General features: G+C 43.2%; 1 protein-coding gene across 4 annotated transcripts in view; it reads left to right on the plus strand.

Moving 5' to 3' along the window:
- Positions 1–19,944, plus strand: part of SYTL1 (synaptotagmin like 1) — a 40,758-nt gene that overhangs the window by 12,938 nt on the left and 7,876 nt on the right. The window contains exons 2-12 of one of the 4 annotated variants that reach the window (XM_063312399.1): positions 3,755–3,872; positions 5,514–5,894; positions 7,355–7,503; positions 8,209–8,413; positions 9,737–9,788; positions 10,514–10,577; positions 12,521–12,618; positions 14,255–14,383; positions 16,191–16,357; positions 16,941–17,043; positions 18,461–18,622. In XM_063312399.1, coding sequence (XP_063168469.1) covers positions 5,767–5,894; positions 7,355–7,503; positions 8,209–8,413; positions 9,737–9,788; positions 10,514–10,577; positions 12,521–12,618; positions 14,255–14,383; positions 16,191–16,357; positions 16,941–17,043; positions 18,461–18,622 — 1,257 coding nt within the window. In that variant the 5' untranslated portion in view covers positions 3,755–3,872; positions 5,514–5,766. Of the gene's footprint in view, positions 1–3,350; positions 3,873–5,513; positions 5,895–7,354; positions 7,504–8,208; positions 8,414–9,736; positions 9,789–10,513; positions 10,578–12,520; positions 12,619–14,254; positions 14,384–16,190; positions 16,358–16,940; positions 17,044–18,460; positions 18,623–19,944 lie in introns of those variants that run through there. The other 3 variants (XM_063312403.1, XM_063312400.1, XM_063312402.1) reach the window with 3 other exon arrangements.

The following is a 19,944-nucleotide window of genomic DNA, read 5'->3' on the forward strand; positions in this document are numbered from 1 at the left end:
AACCACATGACTTCCTGAGAGCTGTCAAACCGGTTTTTTTGTGTGTGTAGCCCTCCCCGATTCTTTCTTTTCTTTCTGTCTTCCTGGGTTTGAGTGTGGAAGGGTGACATGATTCTTCACCAAAGCCTTTTTTCCAGTGAAGAAAAATACAGCCTTCCTGTTGCTGATAGAGGGGTAGCTATCTTAAGTTGTTGCAGCAGAAATAGGTCTTGGGGCACCCAAGATATTTATTTGAGCCTCAGCCTTTGCCTGGACCAGAGTTGGTGGAATGCTGAAGGTTCCCTTTTTTTTATTTAAACGCTGACCTTTTGAAAGGTTAGGTGCTGGACAGCTGCTTGTGGTATACAGTGGTATTAGAGGCAACCTTGATTAACAGTATTTGATCACTAACGCGCATTAGTGTAAAACTGATTGGGATACCTCCTGGAGGTTTGAACCACTTGGCCATGGGCCCAATTCCTCTGTTTTTTTTTTAAATGTTAAAAACAAAGTATATAAACCTTTGAAGTTTCTTCATTACACCCTTTTGCCACTGACATGGTGCTATTTTACTAAATATCTGCTTTACAAGGAACAGACCTGACTGCTTAGCATAGGTCTCCAGGGTTGCACAGGGTCATTGAAAATCTTGGCGCAGCCCTTCCCTCCAAAGGTTGACTGCAATTTTTAATATGACAGAAGTGGATAATGATGAACAACGTCACAGGAGAAGAGCCATATGAAGAGCTAGTCTGGTGCAGTGGTGAAGGAGTTGGACTAGCCATGAAAACTCATGGAGGACTTTTGGCCAGTCATTCTCCCTCAGCCCAGCCTCCCTCATGGGGTTGCTATTGTGGAGATAAAATGAAGAAAGGTCCCCGTATACAGGCAGTCCTTGCTTAATGACCACAATTGGGACCAGAACTTTGGTTGCTAAGCGAAGCGGTTATTAAGGAAATCTGACCTGATTTTACAACCTTTTTTGCAGCAGTCATTAAGCAAATCGCTGTGGACATTAAGCGAATCAAATCATTAAGTGAATTATGTGGTTCCCCATTAATTTTGCTTGCCAGAAGCTGAAAATCATGTGACCATGGAATGCTGTGGTGGTCATAAATGTGAACCAGTTGCCAAGCGCCCAAATCGTGATCATGTGACTGCAGGGACGTTGCGATGGTCATAAGAGTGAGGACTGGTCGTAAGTAGTTTTTAGCACCATCCTAAGTCTGAATCATCACTAAATGAATGGTTGTTAAGCAAGGACTACCTGTAAGTTGCCTTGAGGAAACGTGGGCTATATCTCTAACAAATGAGCAGGCAAATCATTATAAATAACTACATCTATTTAGTTTTTTTTTTAAACTGTTCAATCATGTCTGATTTTTGGAGACTACCTGGACAAGTCCCCGCAGTTTCCTTGGCAAGGGTTTTCAGAAGTGGCTTGCCATTGCCTCCTTCCCAGGGCTGAGAGAGGGTGACTGGCTCAGGGTCACCCAGCTGGCTTTGTGCCTCAGGCGAGACCGGAACTCTCTGTCTCCTGCTTTCTAGCCTGATGCCTTAACCACTAGCCCAAACTGGTTCTAGTATATTATTATATCCATTTTAATTCAAATGAGATGAAGTAAAAATAAGTTTTTATCCTGGCCCCACCTTTTTTTGAGGGGGGGAGTGCGACCCCAACTCTCTCGGGCTAGAAGGCACTGTAGATTAATAAATTGGGGAGCTGCCAAGAGATGGCAGTCTTGTGAAGAAGAACTGGCGAGACTCACTCCAGGTTATCTAAAGCAGCAAAAACTTCCCACAGACCTCAGCACGAACAAAACTACACTCAGCATACAGACATGTGAATAAAAAAATCTTGAGCACACTGCACCAGCCTATTATATGTGCACGTGCATAATAATGCATTTAAATAAATAAGTGGATGATTATTTTTTTTAGGGGAAAGTCTGGGGAAGATCAAAATTCTAAGGGAGGCTTGTCCTGCGTATCAGGGCGGACCCACTGCATGGCTGAAACGAACTGGGCCGTTGGCAGAATGCTTGGAGTAGCATTCAGAAGTTTTTATATCAGTCTGGGTGGCTAAGGAACTGCTAATCTTGTTTGTGCAAAGGGCCCCCTCTGGATTATTGTGACACAAGCACTGGTTGCTCAAAGTCTTTCATCACCTGCAGGAAGTCCACTAAGAAATCGGTAGGTTGTGGGATCCTGCCCAAAAACAGTTGACAAGGAGAGCAGTCGACACAGCAGGAATGCAAAAGCTGTACGCTCCTTTCTTTAAAAAAAAGTAATTTTATATTTTTGCATTTCTGTTAATCTTTTGATTCTAAGAGGCATCTTTACCTTTTCACTAACTGTGTCAAATCTTTAATTTTGTAATTCCATGCCAAAGTGTTTTAGCAGGTAGAGTGGGAAGTCCACTGATCATCAAAACAAACAAGAGTTTTTCAGAACTTTCATTCATTCTTCTGAAGTGTGCATGAAAGAACCTTTTAAGGGATTGCCAAGTTATTCAAGCTTATTTCTCTTCTATTCTTGAATAATCACTCTGTTGAAAGGGGATGTGCAACAGACATCAGCCCAACGTTCCATAACGACGAAAACACAAACAGAGAATTAAAAATGAACAAAATACAATTGTGTGACCAAGCAGCCATTTATTGTACTGAAATAAAAAATGTTATGGTGGAACTAAGCATTAGCGATTCGCAATTGTTCCTACCTTTGAAGGATGAATTCAGATGGTGTGACAAGGAGCAAAACTGGGTGCTGGAGAAACAAGGGTAAGACCTTGACGTGTTCAGGGAAATGTTGAGATTGACAGAACTACAATAAAAATCTTTTTCTAGAAATACAACCTTATGGGTTCCAAAACAAATAAAGCTTTCCCCAAACTACTTCTCTGTTGTGCTTATTGTCGGCTCAGCATGTTGAACGTTTGCTGTAAAAGAAGAATAAATATGAAGGGCGAGGCAGCCTTCCTTTACAGCTGATAGAAGAATGGGCATATGTCCATCCATATGTAGCCCCACAAAGCTGCTGGTGTGGCTGGCACGTCTCCTAGTGCCCACCTTCAGTGCAGCTGAAGATTGCTGGGTTCCTGCTTCTCATTGGGAAGAAGTCTGACACTTCACTTTGGCTTCTCCAGTTCTCCCAGTGAGAGATGCGTTATCTCCATGGGACATTGACCAATTTTGGAAGCTAAGCATGCTTGGCCTCCAGTAGTCCTTGGATGGGGAACCCTCTGGAAAAGCCAGAGCTGTAGGCTAAATTGGGATGTTGAACAAAACATCCTGGAAGAAAGAAAAGGGTATGGAGTCGAGCTCCACTCCAAGGTATCTTTCCCTTTATTAGAGTGGGGAATGGGATGGGGAGGAAGAAAGAGGAATCTAAGAAGGCTGAATCTAGCTTATACCAATGCTATTTGCTCTACCTTTCCATTCTTTTCTGTCCTTACAAATCATCCTTGCTTCCAAGATAGCCATCCACCACCTCATCCATTGCCTTTTGTTCTTTAAACTTTTCATCTTTCTGAGAACCTTATCAGCTCCATCCATCTGTGGCTTTCTTGGTCTTCCCCTTCCTCTTGACCCATTTACTCTTCTTTCATAGATTGATTTTGTAATTGGATCCCCATGTATTCTCTATATGGCCATGCCACTTTCTCCAATTGTTTCTGCTTGTCCCATTAGAACTTGCAAGTTGGGCATGCTCCAGGTCCCAACTATTAAACAGTGCCACCTGGTGGGACCCAAGAAGCATGCCTCTTTTGCAGGTCCTGCCCTTTGGAACATCATACCCCCTGATATTTGCTTGGCCCCGCTGACCCCGCTGGCATTTCATAAACCCTTGAAGAACTGGTTGTTCCTTCAAGTGTGGGGTCTAGAGCTTGGGTGAGCCCATCAATATAATGGTTCTTACTATGATTATTGTTGTATGGATTGGGTTAGATTGTTCTTGGGTGCCATTATGTTGTTATTGTACTGTTGTGATCATTACTTCCTGTGTTGTTTCTGTTGTTGTCTAATTCTGTGTTCGCCATTCAGAGTTGCAATTGTGAGATAGGCAGCTATATAAATGATATTATAATAAATAATAAATAATAATGTCCTTTGAAACTAGACTTATTTTTGGATTCAATCCACATTTATTCAGCATCAATTTATTTTAACCCTCTCCCTTTGTGTTTTATCATGTGCACTTCTTAAATATCATATTCCTATTGCATTCAGCATTTATGTTTTTCTTGATAAATTCAACTCTCACTTTCATATAGCAAAATGGACAGAAGTACACTATTATACACAGCCATTTTTGCATCTTTCAATAAGCATCATTTCTTACAAGAGACCACATGCTAATCCAGTGTTTCTCAACCTTAGCAACTTTAAGATGTGTGACTTCATCTCCCAGAATTCCCCAGCCAGCATGCTAGCTGGGGAATTCTGGGAGTTGAAGTCCGCACATCGTAAAGTTGTTAAGGTTGAGAAACTCTGTCTAACTACTACCTTTCTGCCAACATTTACACATCACAAAAATTCTGTATCCATTTCCCCATTTTTAGTAAACTTTTTACTAAAGTATTCATCTCATTATGAATACTTTATAATGAATACAAACTACAGTTATTCTAGTTTTTCACCATATTTATCTCCCTCCCTCCCTCCCTCCCTCCCTCCCTCCCGCCTGTACTTGTTCATTGTCCCTGTGAAACACAACTGTCTTCATCCTTGGTGCATTAATTTTCAAATCCTTAACCACTACACCAATCTGGTTCTCAAGCCAGTTACTAAGCATCTCATTTCTTCTCATGCAGCCTTTACTTCCATCATATACTGGAATGCTGCATGTGGCAAGAGTACAGGTAGGGCAGGTAAACCTACTCTACACCATTGCTGTATTACTAAAAAGCATCATGTGAAAACTATCAAACTACAGTTTCCAAGGCTTTGGTGGAAGATCCATGAGAGTTAATGTTTTTGTCAGCCTGCCTGCCTGCCTGCCTGCCTGCCTGCCTGCCTGCCTGCCTGCCTGCCTGCCTGCCTGCCTGCCTGCCTGCCTGCCTGCCTGCCTGCCTGCCTTCCTGCCTGCCTGCCTGCCTGCCTGCCTTCCTTCCTGCCTGCCTGCCTGCCTGCCTGCCTGCCTGCCTGCCTGCCTGCCTGCCTCCCTCCCTCCCTCCCTGCCTGCCTGCCTGCCTGCCTCCCTCCCTCCCTCCCTCCCTCCCTCCCTCCCTCCCTGCCTGCCTGCCTGCCTGCCTGCCTGCCTGCCTGCCTGCCTGCCTTCCTTCCTTCCTTCCTTCCTTCCTTCCTTCCTTCCTTCCTTCCTTCCTCCCTCCCTCCCTCCCTCCCTTCCTCCCTGCCTGCCTGCCTGCCTGCCTGCCTGCCTTCCTGCCTTCCTGCCTTCCTGCCTTCCTTCCTTCCTTCCTTCGAAAAGCTCTCTAGATGTGCATCAATTTGAGTGGGTCATGGGCCCACATCTTAGCTGTTGTGATTCTGTTGGAAGTAAAAACCATTCCTCTATCTTTCCCTCACTAGGTTGCACCTTCTCCAAAGGCAACCTGAATGGAGAGTCATCAGCCATGGCTCATCAGTTAGAACTGGGTGCTTCCTTCTTCAGAACTGTTTCTGTACCTATGGCGACAAGGAGAACAATAACGTTTGTCTGCTGACTGGACCTTCCAGTTCCACACTGAGAATGTATCGCCAGGAGGACACTAATGTTTAGCAAACACTGGTGGGATTAGAACTGGATGTTGTTGATTTGAAACCTTCTTACCAAGTATTTTCCATGGATCAAGACACTGGCATTGAGGCCCTGCTGGACCTCAGCTTCCTGACCGAGGAGGAGCAGAATGCAATTGTGGAAGTTTTGCAGAGAGACTTGCAGCTCCGGATGTCCGAGGAGGGACGGATCAAGTGAGAACCTGCTCTGTGGTTGTTGTCCCGATATGTTGATAACTTTGGATGCTTCCTTAAAGCGGCCAGATTAGGATTGTCTCTTTTTCTGAGTGGGCTTTCTCTCCAAGATGTTTTCCATGGTTTCATGCATTAAATCCAGAGACTGGCAATCCATGGTCATCAGGCCACATGTGGGACGTGGTACGGCTTTTGTATTGGCTGAGCCATTCTGGAGTGGGCAGGACAACATCTGGGTGGGATATCTTCCTACCCCATGCACTCATGGAGCAGCTCAGGAGGGTGTCCATTACATTAGTCTTCCTTTCATTTTTGTCTTGCCATACCCCACCCTGAGGGTTAGCAAGTAACCCAGAGCCATTGATGCTTAGACTTGGGCTGCTTTGGTGTCCCTACCCAATACGTTAAAAAAAAAAAGCTTTTACAGGCATAGGCATCCGTTAGAAACCATTATGATGTCATGAACAACATAATTTTTTTATTTGATTTGATTCAAGTTATATGACCACCCATCTCACCAAGGTGACTCTGGGCAGCGAACATAGAAACACCAATATAACAATAAAAAGATACATATACACGTGCACATATAAACAAAAGACAGAAAAATGGCAATTGAAGATATTCCCATCAGCAGTAGACTAATAATACCTCACAAGTTCAGCTAACCTCTCAACCTTCTGCCTGGGTGAACAGCCAAGTCGTAAGAGCTTTCTGAAAGACCCGCAGGCTCGGGGCATAATGACCTCATGCAAAAGGTGCAAATTAAAATTGCAGTGACATCACCAGAAAGGGCATATTTTGCACCATGGCACCTGATGTCACTTGTCCTCTCTTGTTACCTCATGAATGCACGTATTTATAGGGATACCTTAACAAACTCTGAGGCTCCTCCTGGCTGATAACACCTTACAAAGCAGTAATGCAGTTTTGGTTGTGCAACACTGCACAGCGTATTGAGTTTGCTCTTAGTATGCATTTGAGGAGGGAGGATGTATATCCCTCCTAAATTATGTTGGCTGAAGACTTTCAGCTTCTCAACCTTGGTCATGCCAGCTGTGATTTATGTGAGTCTGAAAGACACTTTTCCTCCCTGGCATATGGATAACTGTCTAGTCTTATGCCTGCCTGCCTACTCAGAAAGTCGTCATCTTGAGTTCAGTTGGACTTACTTCCAGGTAAGCAATCATAAGGTTGCCTTTAGCTACCATGGTTTCAGCTTTCCAGAGAGGCATCAGAATCTCCTTTTCCCAGATCCTTGTTGGTTTGAATTAGTAATTTTAATTGTTTTGATTCACTTTCAACTATCTGCGTTTGTTAGCTGCCTTGAAAGCTTTCTGGTCGAAACAATTGGATTCCAAAGAAATGAAAGAGATGATAACAAAGAGGAAGAGGAGCTTCAGGCACAAGAAAGCTTCCCAACTTGTCTCTTTCTCTTTCCCTCTCTCTTCCACCTCAAGCAAACTGCGCAAGTCTGTCTCTGACCCAAACTGGCTGAAGATCTTGTCCGGCGAATGGTTTCATGATGCCTGTTCCAAACGGCACCAGGGCAATCGCTTTGGGGCAGACATTGTCCGAGCTTCAATCCGCCGGAGGAAGAAGCCCAAAGGTAAGAGAAGAATATGCTACAGCACTTGGCTTTACTGTTCTCTGTTCCTGAGATTCCAAAATTAGGGAAAAAGAAACAAGAGAATCAATCTTCTGGGAGCTCACTAAATTCTGAAGACCGCTCCTCAAATAATCATAGAATCATAGGCTTAGAAGGGACCTTGGAAGTCTTCTAGTCCAGGGTTCCTCAACCTTGGCAACTCTAAGCTGTGTGGACTTCAACTCCCAGAATTCCCCAGCCAGCAAAGTTGGGAGTTGAAGTCCACACAGCTTAGAGTTGCCAAGGTTGAGGAACCCTGGACTAGTCCAAACCCCTGCCCAATACAGGAATCCTCACGCCATTCTGATATTCTGGTGCCATTCCGTCCAGTCTATTTTTGAAAACCTCCAGTGATGGAGCACCCTCAGCTTCAGGTGGCAGGCTGTTCCATTGCTTAATAGCTCTCACAATCATGTAATGTAGCTTTTAAAAGGGAGGATTGTCTCAGATTGCTCAGAATGTCATGATGGGGGTAGATAATTGTTTTTTCTGTCTGATCCCCTTTTTTTGAGGTGGTGGGGAGAACTGTCTTCAGTTCAGGGTTCTCATCCTTTTGGATTAACACAGTACTGTTCCTGAAAAGCAAGGTGCCCTAGGTTAATGTTGACGTTGTGATGGTGCATAATGCTGGGCAGTAAAAGAGTTACTACTTTCACCCTACCAAAGGTGAAGAGGAACTCAAGCAACAAAGCAGCCTGGGGAATATAGACGTGATCAGGGAGCCTGTGCCACAGGATGAGAAGAGAATGGAGGCTATGGATGTGCCAGAGGATGAGAAGATGTTGGAGACTATGGATGTGCCAGAGGATGGGAAGACGATGGAGGCTATGGATGTGCCAGAGGATGGGAAGACGATGGAGGCTATGGATGTGTAAGCAGCTTTCATATTCAGGTGGAAGGAAGATTTGTCTTTGTTATGAAAATGCAAGCTTCTCCAAAAATGTTCCAAACAGCTAAAGCTTCATTCTTAGGGCAGAAAACAGTCCCTAAATTATCAAGGAGGAAGAATTATTTGAGTGAGCTATAGGCATTTTTTTAAGGGTGGTGACATAACAGGGTCTGGCAGCAGAAGCTCAAGCAATGAGCTAGAGTTAGGAAATGTGGCAGCAACAGCTCTTGTAAACAAGTTCGGTTCAGCAAAAAGAAATGTCAGTCCAGGCATCCAGTCAACTCCTGGGCTGAACATGTGGTTTGAAGAATTTTGGAAGAAGGGGTTTCTTCTGAGTGCATGACCAACTCAGGGATTTGGTTACACTGCTAGAATTGGAGCTTGATCTAGATCCTTTCACCAGTAAATCTGTTCCTTTCTTTAACTAGATAGAATTATTTCTGCTACTGTTAAACTTTTGGGTATCAGAAATCTTGCTGATCATCTGCATAATGCCTGAGGCTCTGCTTTCTCCCATTTGTAATCCAGAGTTTTTGGGGAAATCCAGAGGTAGAACATTCCCGGACACACAGTAGTAGTCCAACCTCTTCGTGAAGACCTCTACTGAGAGGAAAGCCTCTGAATCCCGTATATTGGAGAGGGGATCCTGTGTCCTCCAAATGATGCTGAACTACAGCTCTCAGGAGCTCCCACTGGCATGGTCAGTAATGAGGGGAGCTGAGAAGTATAGTTCAGCATCATGTGCAGAGCCATGTGATCTCCACTCCAATTGGCCTCTACTTCACCCTCAACTGCTTTTACCATCAACACTTCAGTTGAAATTTATCCTTACCTGGGACAGTAGAAGATAAGTTGTTTTCCTTTCAGGTATTTGAAGAATGCTGTTAACATCCATACTCCCTAATCTTTTCCAGAAAACAAATGCACTTCTTCCAATCTTTCCTTTTAGAATATGTTTAAATCCTGATCAAATTTAGTGTTGTTGTTGTTTATAGACTGCCAAATCCCTGAGGACTTTTGGTGGTTTACAGATAAGATGCATAAGAAACATTATACAACAAACAAAAAATATACAAATAAAAGGTCCACAGACTAATGAAAATATAGAATAAAATTAAATTAACCAGACAAAGCTATTACTAAACCATGTTGGAATTGAGGCCCAAATGCCCTCTGGAATGAGCTGTCTTATGAGCAGCTTCTGGAAGGCAGTCTGGATGGGACCCAATCAGATGCCTCCTGGGAACTGAACCAGAGAGCTTGCTATGAAATTATAATTATAATCACATCTCCGTTTTCTCATAGGCTGCTCCCTGAGACCCCCGTGCCTCAGTCATCCCAGCTGACAGAAACCCTGGTAAGTGATTTATTGTGGCCAGGGAATCCATCATCCAGAGTGGATGGTGATTATCAACATTTATGCCAGTTGCAGATGGCAGTGATGCCAAGGAGGTGGAACAGTAGGGTGAGGGTGCCCAATATGCTCATTTCTAGTGCTATCCCTGCCAATATCGCACTGGGATCAGGAAGTGTATAGCTGAATATCACTCCTAAAATACAGGAACATTGATTTGACTCCAGAAACCAAAGTGGGCAACCTCTCGATGCTTCTGAACTTCCAGTTCCCACCAAGCCATCCCGTAATGAAGGATGCTGGGAGCTGCAGTTTGGCAACATCTGGAAGGCCACTGCCTGCCAAATTTGCCCTTTGGTGTTAAAATAGCCCCCTTAAAAAATCTTGATTCTTCATTTTGAGAGCAAGAACCTTCCCAAACTGCAGGATGGCATTTGTGCAAATAACATTAGAAAAATCCAAAGTAGAAGATTTTAATGTTAGAAATCTGCAAATATCCCTGGAGACTTGTGGCTCCAGAGTATTTTGCTGCTGTTAACTCCAGGCTGCTTTGACAAATGGCTTGGGCTGTGTAGCTCTGGGTGCAGTTACAGTCGCTGGTGCAGTTTGCAGATGGTGATAAGGATCCGAAGACACAGTTTGTGCTCAGATCACCTGCATCCAGTGACTGCAGCAGGTTGTCTCCCTCCCTCCCTCCCTCTCTCCCTCCCTCCCTCTCTCTTTTTTAGGAGGCCAGTTTGACATCTGAGGATGCAGTCTGCTCCCCAAAGTTGACAGTTGAAAATGCTCTAGGTAAAAACACCTAAGAAATGTGCCTCTGTGCCAGGATGTGAAACAAGGGGCAGCTACAAAGCAGACATGGTGGGAAATGTATTCCATTGCGTTAGTGTGTGGTTATTTCTTTTTCATGTAAGTAACCACAAAAATCCCCCTGAACCAGAGGGAGGGTTGGGGCTGCAAGGATCAGAGAGAGGCAGCATAATCCATTTCCCCATAGCCATCATTCTGATGAAAATTCACTCCTGCTCCCATCCAGGGTTCTTATTTCTATGGAGAGAATTCCCATTAGTACTCAAGAAAGCTATTTCCCAGTGCAAAGACCAGTGTTGGAGAGGAAAGAATAGCTAAGATCCCAGAAAGCACAAAGAAGAATTCAACCCTCCTGCCTCACTTGTGGTGGTCCTGGGACTGCCTCTCCCCCACCAGCTGTTTATTTGTTTCCAAAGCATAAAGCCAACCGTGTACAAGAAGTGATAACTCAACTCCTTCCTCTCCGTCTCCACTGTGCGCAAACCCATTAGCTCCCCACCTGGTTCCTCCCCACCCACCCCTCTTCTGCTCTTTGTAAGAGCAAATCACTCTGTCCACCTGAAGAAGTGAGCTGCTGCTTCCCAAATATGAGACCCGCATCCCATAATAATTTGGTTAGTCTTGAAGGTGCTACCTCGCTGTGCCTACATTTTAGTTTTATGTTGAATTTGAGGCCAAGGGAGCATATTTCTGCAAGTGGCATGTATATTCTCTGCAGTGGTTAGGGATTTCCTTCAAGGCTGTGGCTTCCTGGCTTCCTCATATAGGCTTTTTGGCCACATCGGATGCAAAGGCTCAGTTTCTACTTTGGCATGTCCTTCCTGGTTCAGGAGATGTGCATTTGCGATTGGATGGGATGTGGGTCTCGTATTTGCTCTGAGGGTGGTGCCATCTTTTGCAGTAATTGGTGAGCTCAGAGGAACCCATTGTGCTCACCTGTCACTGGCATTTCTTTGGAAAGATAAACAAGGGTATTGCTAAATTCTACTTCAAGCATGGAGAATGCTGTCTTGCAGACAGACTGTGAAAACCATTTTAGCTGCATGTGCATGTTTATTCACGTTATTCAATGTTATTCAATATTGCTTCTGTTGGTCCTTCAAATGGGACAAACAAGAACATTGAAAATCCTGCTCCACTGGTACTTTGGAGAGTTTGGAAGATACTATCCAGTGATTTCTGGACTTTAGTCATGAGTGCCTTTAAAACACTCTAACACAAGCCAGGAACTTTGGATTCTCAAGTGCCTGGACTTTTTCCCCCATGGCATTAAGTGTACTAAAACCCTGAGCCAAAAATCAGGAAGAACTTGGTTTGAATTTATTTATTTAATTTATTTATCAAATTTGAATCTCACTTTGATGAAGTCATGGCAATGTGGCTCATCTTCATTCATTCAAGACCACCATTTTTTTAATTTCACCCCCACTCCCAAAAGTTACCTCTACTGAATGGATATGTTTAAGCTATTCAACTGGACTGTTGATGGAGTTACTAGATAATTAATATAAAACACCATGAGCCTTAATATTCCACGGTCTTCTATATTAATAGCAGGTTCATCCTCTGATGCCTATCACTTACCCAAAAGCAGACTTGGGGGAATTCCAAGGTTCGTCATAGTACAAAATTGCTTTAAGAAAACAATTTTCTAAGATTGGGGGGAGGGATCCAAAGCCACCTAATGAGGAATGAGCATGCTCATGGCCTCTGAGTGGGTGTCTGGGTGGGTGTCTGCGAATGATATGGAACTGGCTGGCTGGTGTTCTGAACAGGAACGTCCTGTGCTGTGTCATTTCGTGGCAGTTCTCATTTGTGCTGTATGTTACGACTTGACGGCAGCATTAAATTTTGCACAGAATGGTTGGGTTTCCAAGACCATGACTCATGTTGTCCCTATCCATTAACCCCGCTGGCCACTGCAGAGAGAAGCGACTCATTTAGCAGCCTGAGTTCCGAGACAGGGGAAGCAGAACAAGAACAGCAGCCTGGACCAGTCCCAGCCCTCAAGGACACGGTACAGGTACGAAGGTGGAGATGGCCCCTTGATTACACTCCAAATGAGGGCCTGAATAAATGCCAGCTGAAAGGGGAAAACATGGGTCGTCTTGGGAAAGGAGACATTTAGTTGAAATTCTTGCTTTATTCCAGACAAACTGGGTGATTGTGCATCACTGAAGGCCTGGTTCTTCAGGATTTATCTATTTTATTGGCTGCAATTTATATGCCCCTCTTATCCAGCCAAAGCTTTTAGCAGCTTCCAAAATAATATAAATTTTACAGGTAAAACAGAAAGCAAGGCATCTTGAGGTGCGACAGCATCTGAACCCATTACAAAAGAGTTCCCCTCATCGCTGAGCTGCTCCTAGGCTTACTGGAATAGATTTCAATGGCTTTCTAAAGAACCCCAACAGAATTGAAAATGATGACATCTTTCCAACCTTGCTGGCCAGGGAATTCTGGGAGTTAAAGTCCACACATCTTGAAGTCACCAAGGTTGAGAAACACTGCTCTAAATGGTCCTGGTTTTCTAGCTGAAAAGCTTATGGGTGTGTGTTCCACTCTTTTTTGTACTTGGCCAATCTATGTGCCATTTGGCAGCACCCACAGCTAGATTGGTAGATCCTAAACCTCAAACCAGAAAGAGGGGATCAGAATCCATGTCAGGACCAAAACAGAGTTGCTTCAGGGGGTTATATCTGGGGAAATGACATTGCAATGGGAGTGAACTGCATCCTCAAGGTGAGGTTGTTCGGTCTTTAAGGTGGTTGCGTTCAGTTTTGACCTTTTCCACCACCAGGAGGATCCAATTTTTAGTTGGGGCACTGATGTTTCTGCAGTAAAAGCTCGATCTTACAGGCCAAATGGGGTCAGAGGGGTCCGTTAAATCCAAAACTGCGCAATTGATGGAATTTACAGATTTACCCCATTCACATAAACACCTAATTGACTCAATATACATTAATTATGAAAATATATGCCATGTGCATTATTATGTAATTATACAAATGATCTGAATCTGCACAAATGGCATAAATTACTTTAATTGTCCAGACTATGCCTGAGATAACGGACTTTATCCTTTATTTGGAAGTGAAGTCCAAACTAAAATTTTATCTGTTGAGTCTGCACTCCCTGAATGGGTGTGATGGAATCTGTCTCTGAAGGGGGAGATGATGTGGTAATGCTGCTGGTTCTCAGGAAGGAGGGAGCACATTCCAAGGAGGGGAGCGAGATAAGAGAAAACATAGTCCGGAGCTGGAACGTGGGAAGACTAAGAGGTCCAGGATAGCCCTGCCATAGAGCCTTCCCAGGTTATTTCCCCTGAGGTTAGGTAGGGTAGCTTTAGTCTGGCAAGATCCTGTCTATACGGTGTGAGCAAATAACAAAGTTTGGCTGGATCGATCCTTTGTCGTTCTTGGGCTGGGCCTGACAATGGGGATCCGTAACACCGAAGTTCTTCCGTGTAACCCTCACCTGGGGGCTCACATACAGAAGGACGTACTGAAGCTTTGAAGTAGGGTCTGCTCTTTGTTTGTATCCTCCTGCAGCTGGAATTTCACAGTGACTGATTTTAAGATTCAGAGAGTACCATCTTGCAGGCTGGTTATGAGAACAATTCTTCCTCTTTTCTCCCCCTGATTATTTTGAAACCTTAGATTAACAAGGGCTTGGAAAATGGACAAGGGTCAGCTTTGGCTTCATCACCTTCAAAGGAGAATCTAGTGCGCCCCCAGAATAAAGGGCTGAATACAAGCTCCTCCACCTCCAGTCTGGGTTCATCGATGGTATGTGATTTTGTGGCTGGCATTAGGGTGTAACATTTTCTGGGAAGCTAAAAGCTGCGTTATTCAGGGTGGGGGTGCAAAGCATGCGGCTGGGGTTGTCTGATTTTTTTCCTCCCGATTCTTTTCCCTTTATTTTTATCTTTTATCTTTTCAATGTTTTATTGATTATGTTGTACTTCCTTTGTTTAATGGTTGTGAGCTGCCCAGAATTGCTGAGAGTTGGGCAGCATACAAGCTTAATAAATTATTATTATATTCGTATTAGGTTTAGAGGTACAGTCAGAGGAAAAACAAGAGAAAAACAGAAAGGACAAATAGGATATAGAAAGGAGATGTACAAGCATTTTAAAATCACCAAAAGCAATTCCAAATGGCATTGATGGAAATCTGCGTGTTTCTGCATATCCCATATTAGAGTATGTTATGTCAGTTGCAAGTTTTAAGTCAATATTAAAATAGATCACGATTAAAGTCAGGTTATTATGCAACAGTTCACAGCTATAACCAGTATGGCACCAATTCTAAGTTATAAACTGAAATAATTAAAAAGCAATAAAAAATATTTAAAGAGTTATAATCTGAAATAAACAATTATAATTTCTGCCTAATCTAAGGAATTTGGTGAATTTAAAAGATCATAAAGAGATCAAAATTGTAATCTTAAATACTAATCTTAGGAAAACACCCAACTTTGGCTACAATACAAACCTGTTCATAAGTTTATAGTCCAAAATTGGATTCCACATTGAATTACTTTCTATGCCAGATTACTTTTTTCAAATATGAAACTAGGTTTGATACCCGTGCATATATTTTGGGGTAAAAAGTTGTTTCTTGGTGTTTTAAAAAATGGGCTAAACCTTGTTTAGGGCTTCCGTTTCTCTGTGTTTTTCTTCTCCAAATGGCAGGAAATGGTGTCATCAGTTTTTAACAGTTATGGTCAAGGCAGGTTCCAAGAATTGCAGAAATGGTCCTTGGGGTGAATGCAGTCCTGGACTTGCAGGCTGCTTCAGCAGAAAATGCTCTTTCCTTGATATTCTTTCCTGGATAGTTCTGAATCCTGGAATCCTAGGGTTGGAACGAAGGTTGGAGGCCTTCTTGTCCAACCACTGCCCAGGACAGGTATCTTCAGGCCATCCCAGACAAATGCCCATCCAACCTTTGTTTGAAAAGCTCCAGTGATGGAGCGCTCATAACTCTGGGAGGCAGGTCATTCCAGTGCTTAATAGCTCTCAGGTCAGGAAATTCCTCCTTATTTCAAGTTTGGATCTCTGCATGCAAATCTTCCAGCTGTTGGTTCTTGTCCCACCCTCAGGCACTATAGATAAATCCACACCCTCTTCCTTGTGGCAGCCCTTCAGGTATTAGAAGACTGCTATCACATCGCCCCTTAGCCTTCTCTACGTTAGGCTAAAGGTATCCAGTTTTTAAAAACTATTCTTCTTAGGATTTAGCTCCAAGTCCCTCACCGCTTTTGTTTGCACTCCTTCCAGCCCCTGCTCATGGCATGTCTGCCTGTAAGTGGAGGGAATGGCTTCGATGCAGCAAAACCTCTCTGGGTCCCCCAGCTTATTTGGACCTTCCCTCCCCTCCCTTTCCCTGATGGCGAGGGAAACGACTGCAGTAAAGCAACTGCTTGGATTGGGCTGGTTGTAGTATGGCTATTGAACAGCTGTTGGCTTTTGTTTTCTTTCAGATTTGACTTGAAAGATTTCACAGCCTTGAGGAGCAAAAACATTGTCCTTGCCCTGTGTTGGGATTCTGTCCCTTCCTCCCTTGATCCTTGACTGTCCTTATCTCACTGCAGATGAGTGGCAGCATTATGAGCATGTTCAGTGACAATGACGTTGGGAGCATAGATGTCCGTGGCTGCATCCAGTTCTCCTTGCGCTATGACTCCTTGAAGAAGGAACTGCATGTCCAGATCATTCAGTGCCGAGACCTTGCTGAAGCTAAAAAAGAGCGGTCCGATCCGTACGTTTGGGGAAGGGGCTGGTCCTTAGAGGCAGACCATCAGTTCCCACATCCTTGGACTGTCTGAAGGGCACCTGGGTGTGTGTACCACAATTTAGGGAGAACAGAAGCTGTTCAGAGGCTTTCAAGGGACCTGATGATACCACAGTCAAACTTTGATTTAATGGGCCTCCCTTTAGCGGATTGTGTTTTGCCGGAGGAAATCTGGATTTGGACTTTCCCACAACAATGAATTAAATCTGAATATTCTTTTGGCTTTTGCACTGGTGGGAAACTGCAGGGGTTGTTATTTGCATAAATGGACATCATTTGCATAACCATGTAATATAAATTTACATAATTATATACTTATGCAAACGATGTCGACTTATACAAATCCTGTAAATTGATTGCTTTTCGGTAAATTTACACCATTTGTGTTTGGCCAAAGGCCGTAATAAGAATTTGTTTGTACATCCTTTGTGACAGGAATGGTGTACATTACAGAAATGCCTCAGATGATGTAAAACCTCATTCCAGTGCCAGATTAGGGCATCACTCTCATAGTGACACTGACTTTGTAATGTCTTTCTCATCCACCCAGGTATGTCAAAGCCTACCTACTTCCTGACAGATCCAGTCACAGCAAAAGAAAAACTGTTGTCAAGAAGAGAAGTCTAGATCCTGTCTTCAATGAGACCCTTAAGGTGAGGGAGAAGCAGCAGCTTCTGATGTTAGCTCCTAGTAATCAAAAGCAAAACTGGGCAAAAGATAAAGCCTACCAGCATTCTCAAGACATTCCTTCTTTCTCCTGGAATTGCTAATCCAGCCATTCCCTGGAATAGTAATTGGGCAGTTTTTCAGAAGTAAGCCATCTCTGGAACACCATAGAACTTAGTTTACTCAGAATTGTTTCAGACAATTTACTTCTGGAAAACTATCGAATCCTTCCTGCTCAGTGTGGTTCTGAAAGGAGAACAGAACATTTATTTATTTTATTTATTTATCATATTTTTATGACGGCCCATCTCCTCCACACAGGGGACCTTGGGCGGTTCACAATAAAAACAATTTAAAATTCGATAAAATCATAAATAATACCAGTGGTGTGTGTGTGTGTATATATATTCATTCATTCATTCATTCATTCATTCCAGGGAACATTAGAAAGTTTCCCTTAGGAATGGTTAACTTTTATACCCAACTAGTCTAAAGCATTGTACATTAAATGGAAGGAGACAGAATGAAGCAGGTGCAGAGGAAGGTGGCATAGAGACCTGGAACAGAATTCCTATGGTAGGGATGAGCTGCCTACAGGGTGCATTTATCTCCCAAGTCCTAGTTTGCAGTCCTCCTATATTGCCTCCAATATTCAGCAATCTCATTCCGCAATAAAGGTGAAAATGAGAGCTTCTGGGAGCAACCTGTTCCCATTCCCACCTTTAATTGCCCACTCAGAACAAAGGAAAAAGAAGTTTAAAAGGTTCAGTCTCATCTTTTCTAGTACAGGTAGTCTTCACTTAACAACCATTCATTTAACTACAGTTTGGACTTATGGTGGTGCTAAAAAACCCGACTTACGACCAGTCCTCACACTTACGACCGCCACAGTATCCCATGGTCATATGATCACCATTTTCGACCTTTCCAACTGGCTTCCGGCAAGCAAAATCAATGGGGAACTGTATGATTTGCTTAACAACGGCTGCAAAAATGGTCATAAAATCGGGTTGGATTCGCTTAATGACCGCATTACTTAGCAACCGAAATTCCGGTCCCAATTGTGGCTATCAAATGAGGACTACCTATAATGTGAATAGGTGGCTCCTTGTAGCCCTCCAGCTAATTGGGAGGCTAAGATGTAGTCCTGACCTTTTAGAGGTTGCCCCCTCCTGCCCGACATGATGGAAGTGGAAATATATTGAGCTTGGGGAGGAGACACCTAAGGGGAAGATGCTCACCGTTTTCTGGTACGTGAATCAGGAATGGGAAGACATTGTCTTTCAGATGTTGCTGAACAGCGACTCTACGTGACTGTGGGTTGGACTGTTGGGGTGTCCCCTAAAGTAGTTCCTACTTTCTCTTTCCCTTTTCTCCTCTTCTAACACCAATCTTGATCTGCAGTATAAGATTGAGAAGGCTGAACTCCCAGGCCGGATCCTGAACCTGTCTGTTTGGCATCATGACACCTTGGGCCGAAATCTTTTCATGGGAGAAGTGGAGATTGCCTTGAATACCTGGGACTGGAACAACTCAGGTCCAAAGTGGTTCAACCTGCAGCCCAAGGTAAGTGACCCTGGTTTGTACCAAATTATGGAAAACTTGTGTGTACTGGTCTTAGCTTCCTGAAGCACCCGCAGCATCTCACCCTGCGTAACAACAGAAAAGAAACTTTTGTATGTGGGTGATGGGACTAGCTGTATTAGAGACCTGATTCTGCATAAAGTGGGCATTTGCATGTTCAGAAGTTCCTCCACATAGAAAACCAGATGCTAGTTTGCTCCTCCATGTTTTAATTGTGCTCTACAAAGCTAACTGATTTTGTATGGGGAGCAGATGAATTCTTTGAGTTTCTACCAGAGGTCTGAAAGTCATATAGGTCAGGCACAGGCCTGCTATCTTGATGACAAGTAAATGCTTCATTTTGCAAACTCTGGAAATATCACTGCCCCCAAGTATTTTCTTCCCTCCTTCTGACCAGCTCCACACATTGCTTAGGCCCTGCTTTTTTAACCATGGTTAACTGAGTAAGCCTCAGTGCTTGGACCCACTTTTGCCAGCTAAGCCAAAACCCTGGTTTCAGCCAGATTTGTTTGTTTGTTTATGGGACTTAGGTCCCACTGCTGAATCTGAAAAGTTCCCAGAGCAGCTTATAATAAAAACCAACCATGTTCCTGTCCTCAGGTCTAAATCTAAACAAGGCTTAACATGAAAGGAAAAAGGGATGAGGAGAGAAATAAAGTGACTCAGGCACCACTCCTTTTTTTAAAAAAAATAGTTTTTATTGAAAGATTTTACATATATAATAAGAGATACATTCAAAGAAAAAAATATAGTAAATTTGAAATGTGAAAAAGGAAGAGACAAAGAAAAAAGGAGATAAGAAAAAGAAAAGAACAGAAAACATGAAACACCACAGAAATGATCTAGAATGTATAAAGGCATTCCAAATGTATATTGGAAATGTAGTTCAAACCATAAGTCTTTTTGTCCATTTTGAATCTTTCTGATAACTGTAAATGTGAAAATCATTGACAGCAATATCCTTCTGCTATTAACTGCTCTCTTGATAACTTTAAATTCCCTTGATGGTTTTCCAATAGTTCCTGGTACGTCAACCATTTTTCTTTGTCTGCTGTTTCTCTTCTATGATATGCTTCTTGAGTGAGATCCATAAAGGTGTTTTTGGGCACAACCTGGGTTTGTATCTATTCCATGTCTAAAGGTGAAATGTGAACAATGTGAAGGGACATTTTATCATGCTTGGTGGACATGTAAAAAAGCTAAAAAAAAATGGATTCAAATTCACACATTGATACTGAGGATTTTAAAGATTAATATTCAATTGAAGCCAGAATGTTTCCTTTTAGGATGGACAGATACACAGT

Source organism: Candoia aspera, chromosome 10 (genome assembly GCF_035149785.1).
Source record: "Candoia aspera isolate rCanAsp1 chromosome 10, rCanAsp1.hap2, whole genome shotgun sequence".
NCBI lineage: Eukaryota > Metazoa > Chordata > Lepidosauria > Squamata > Boidae > Candoia > Candoia aspera.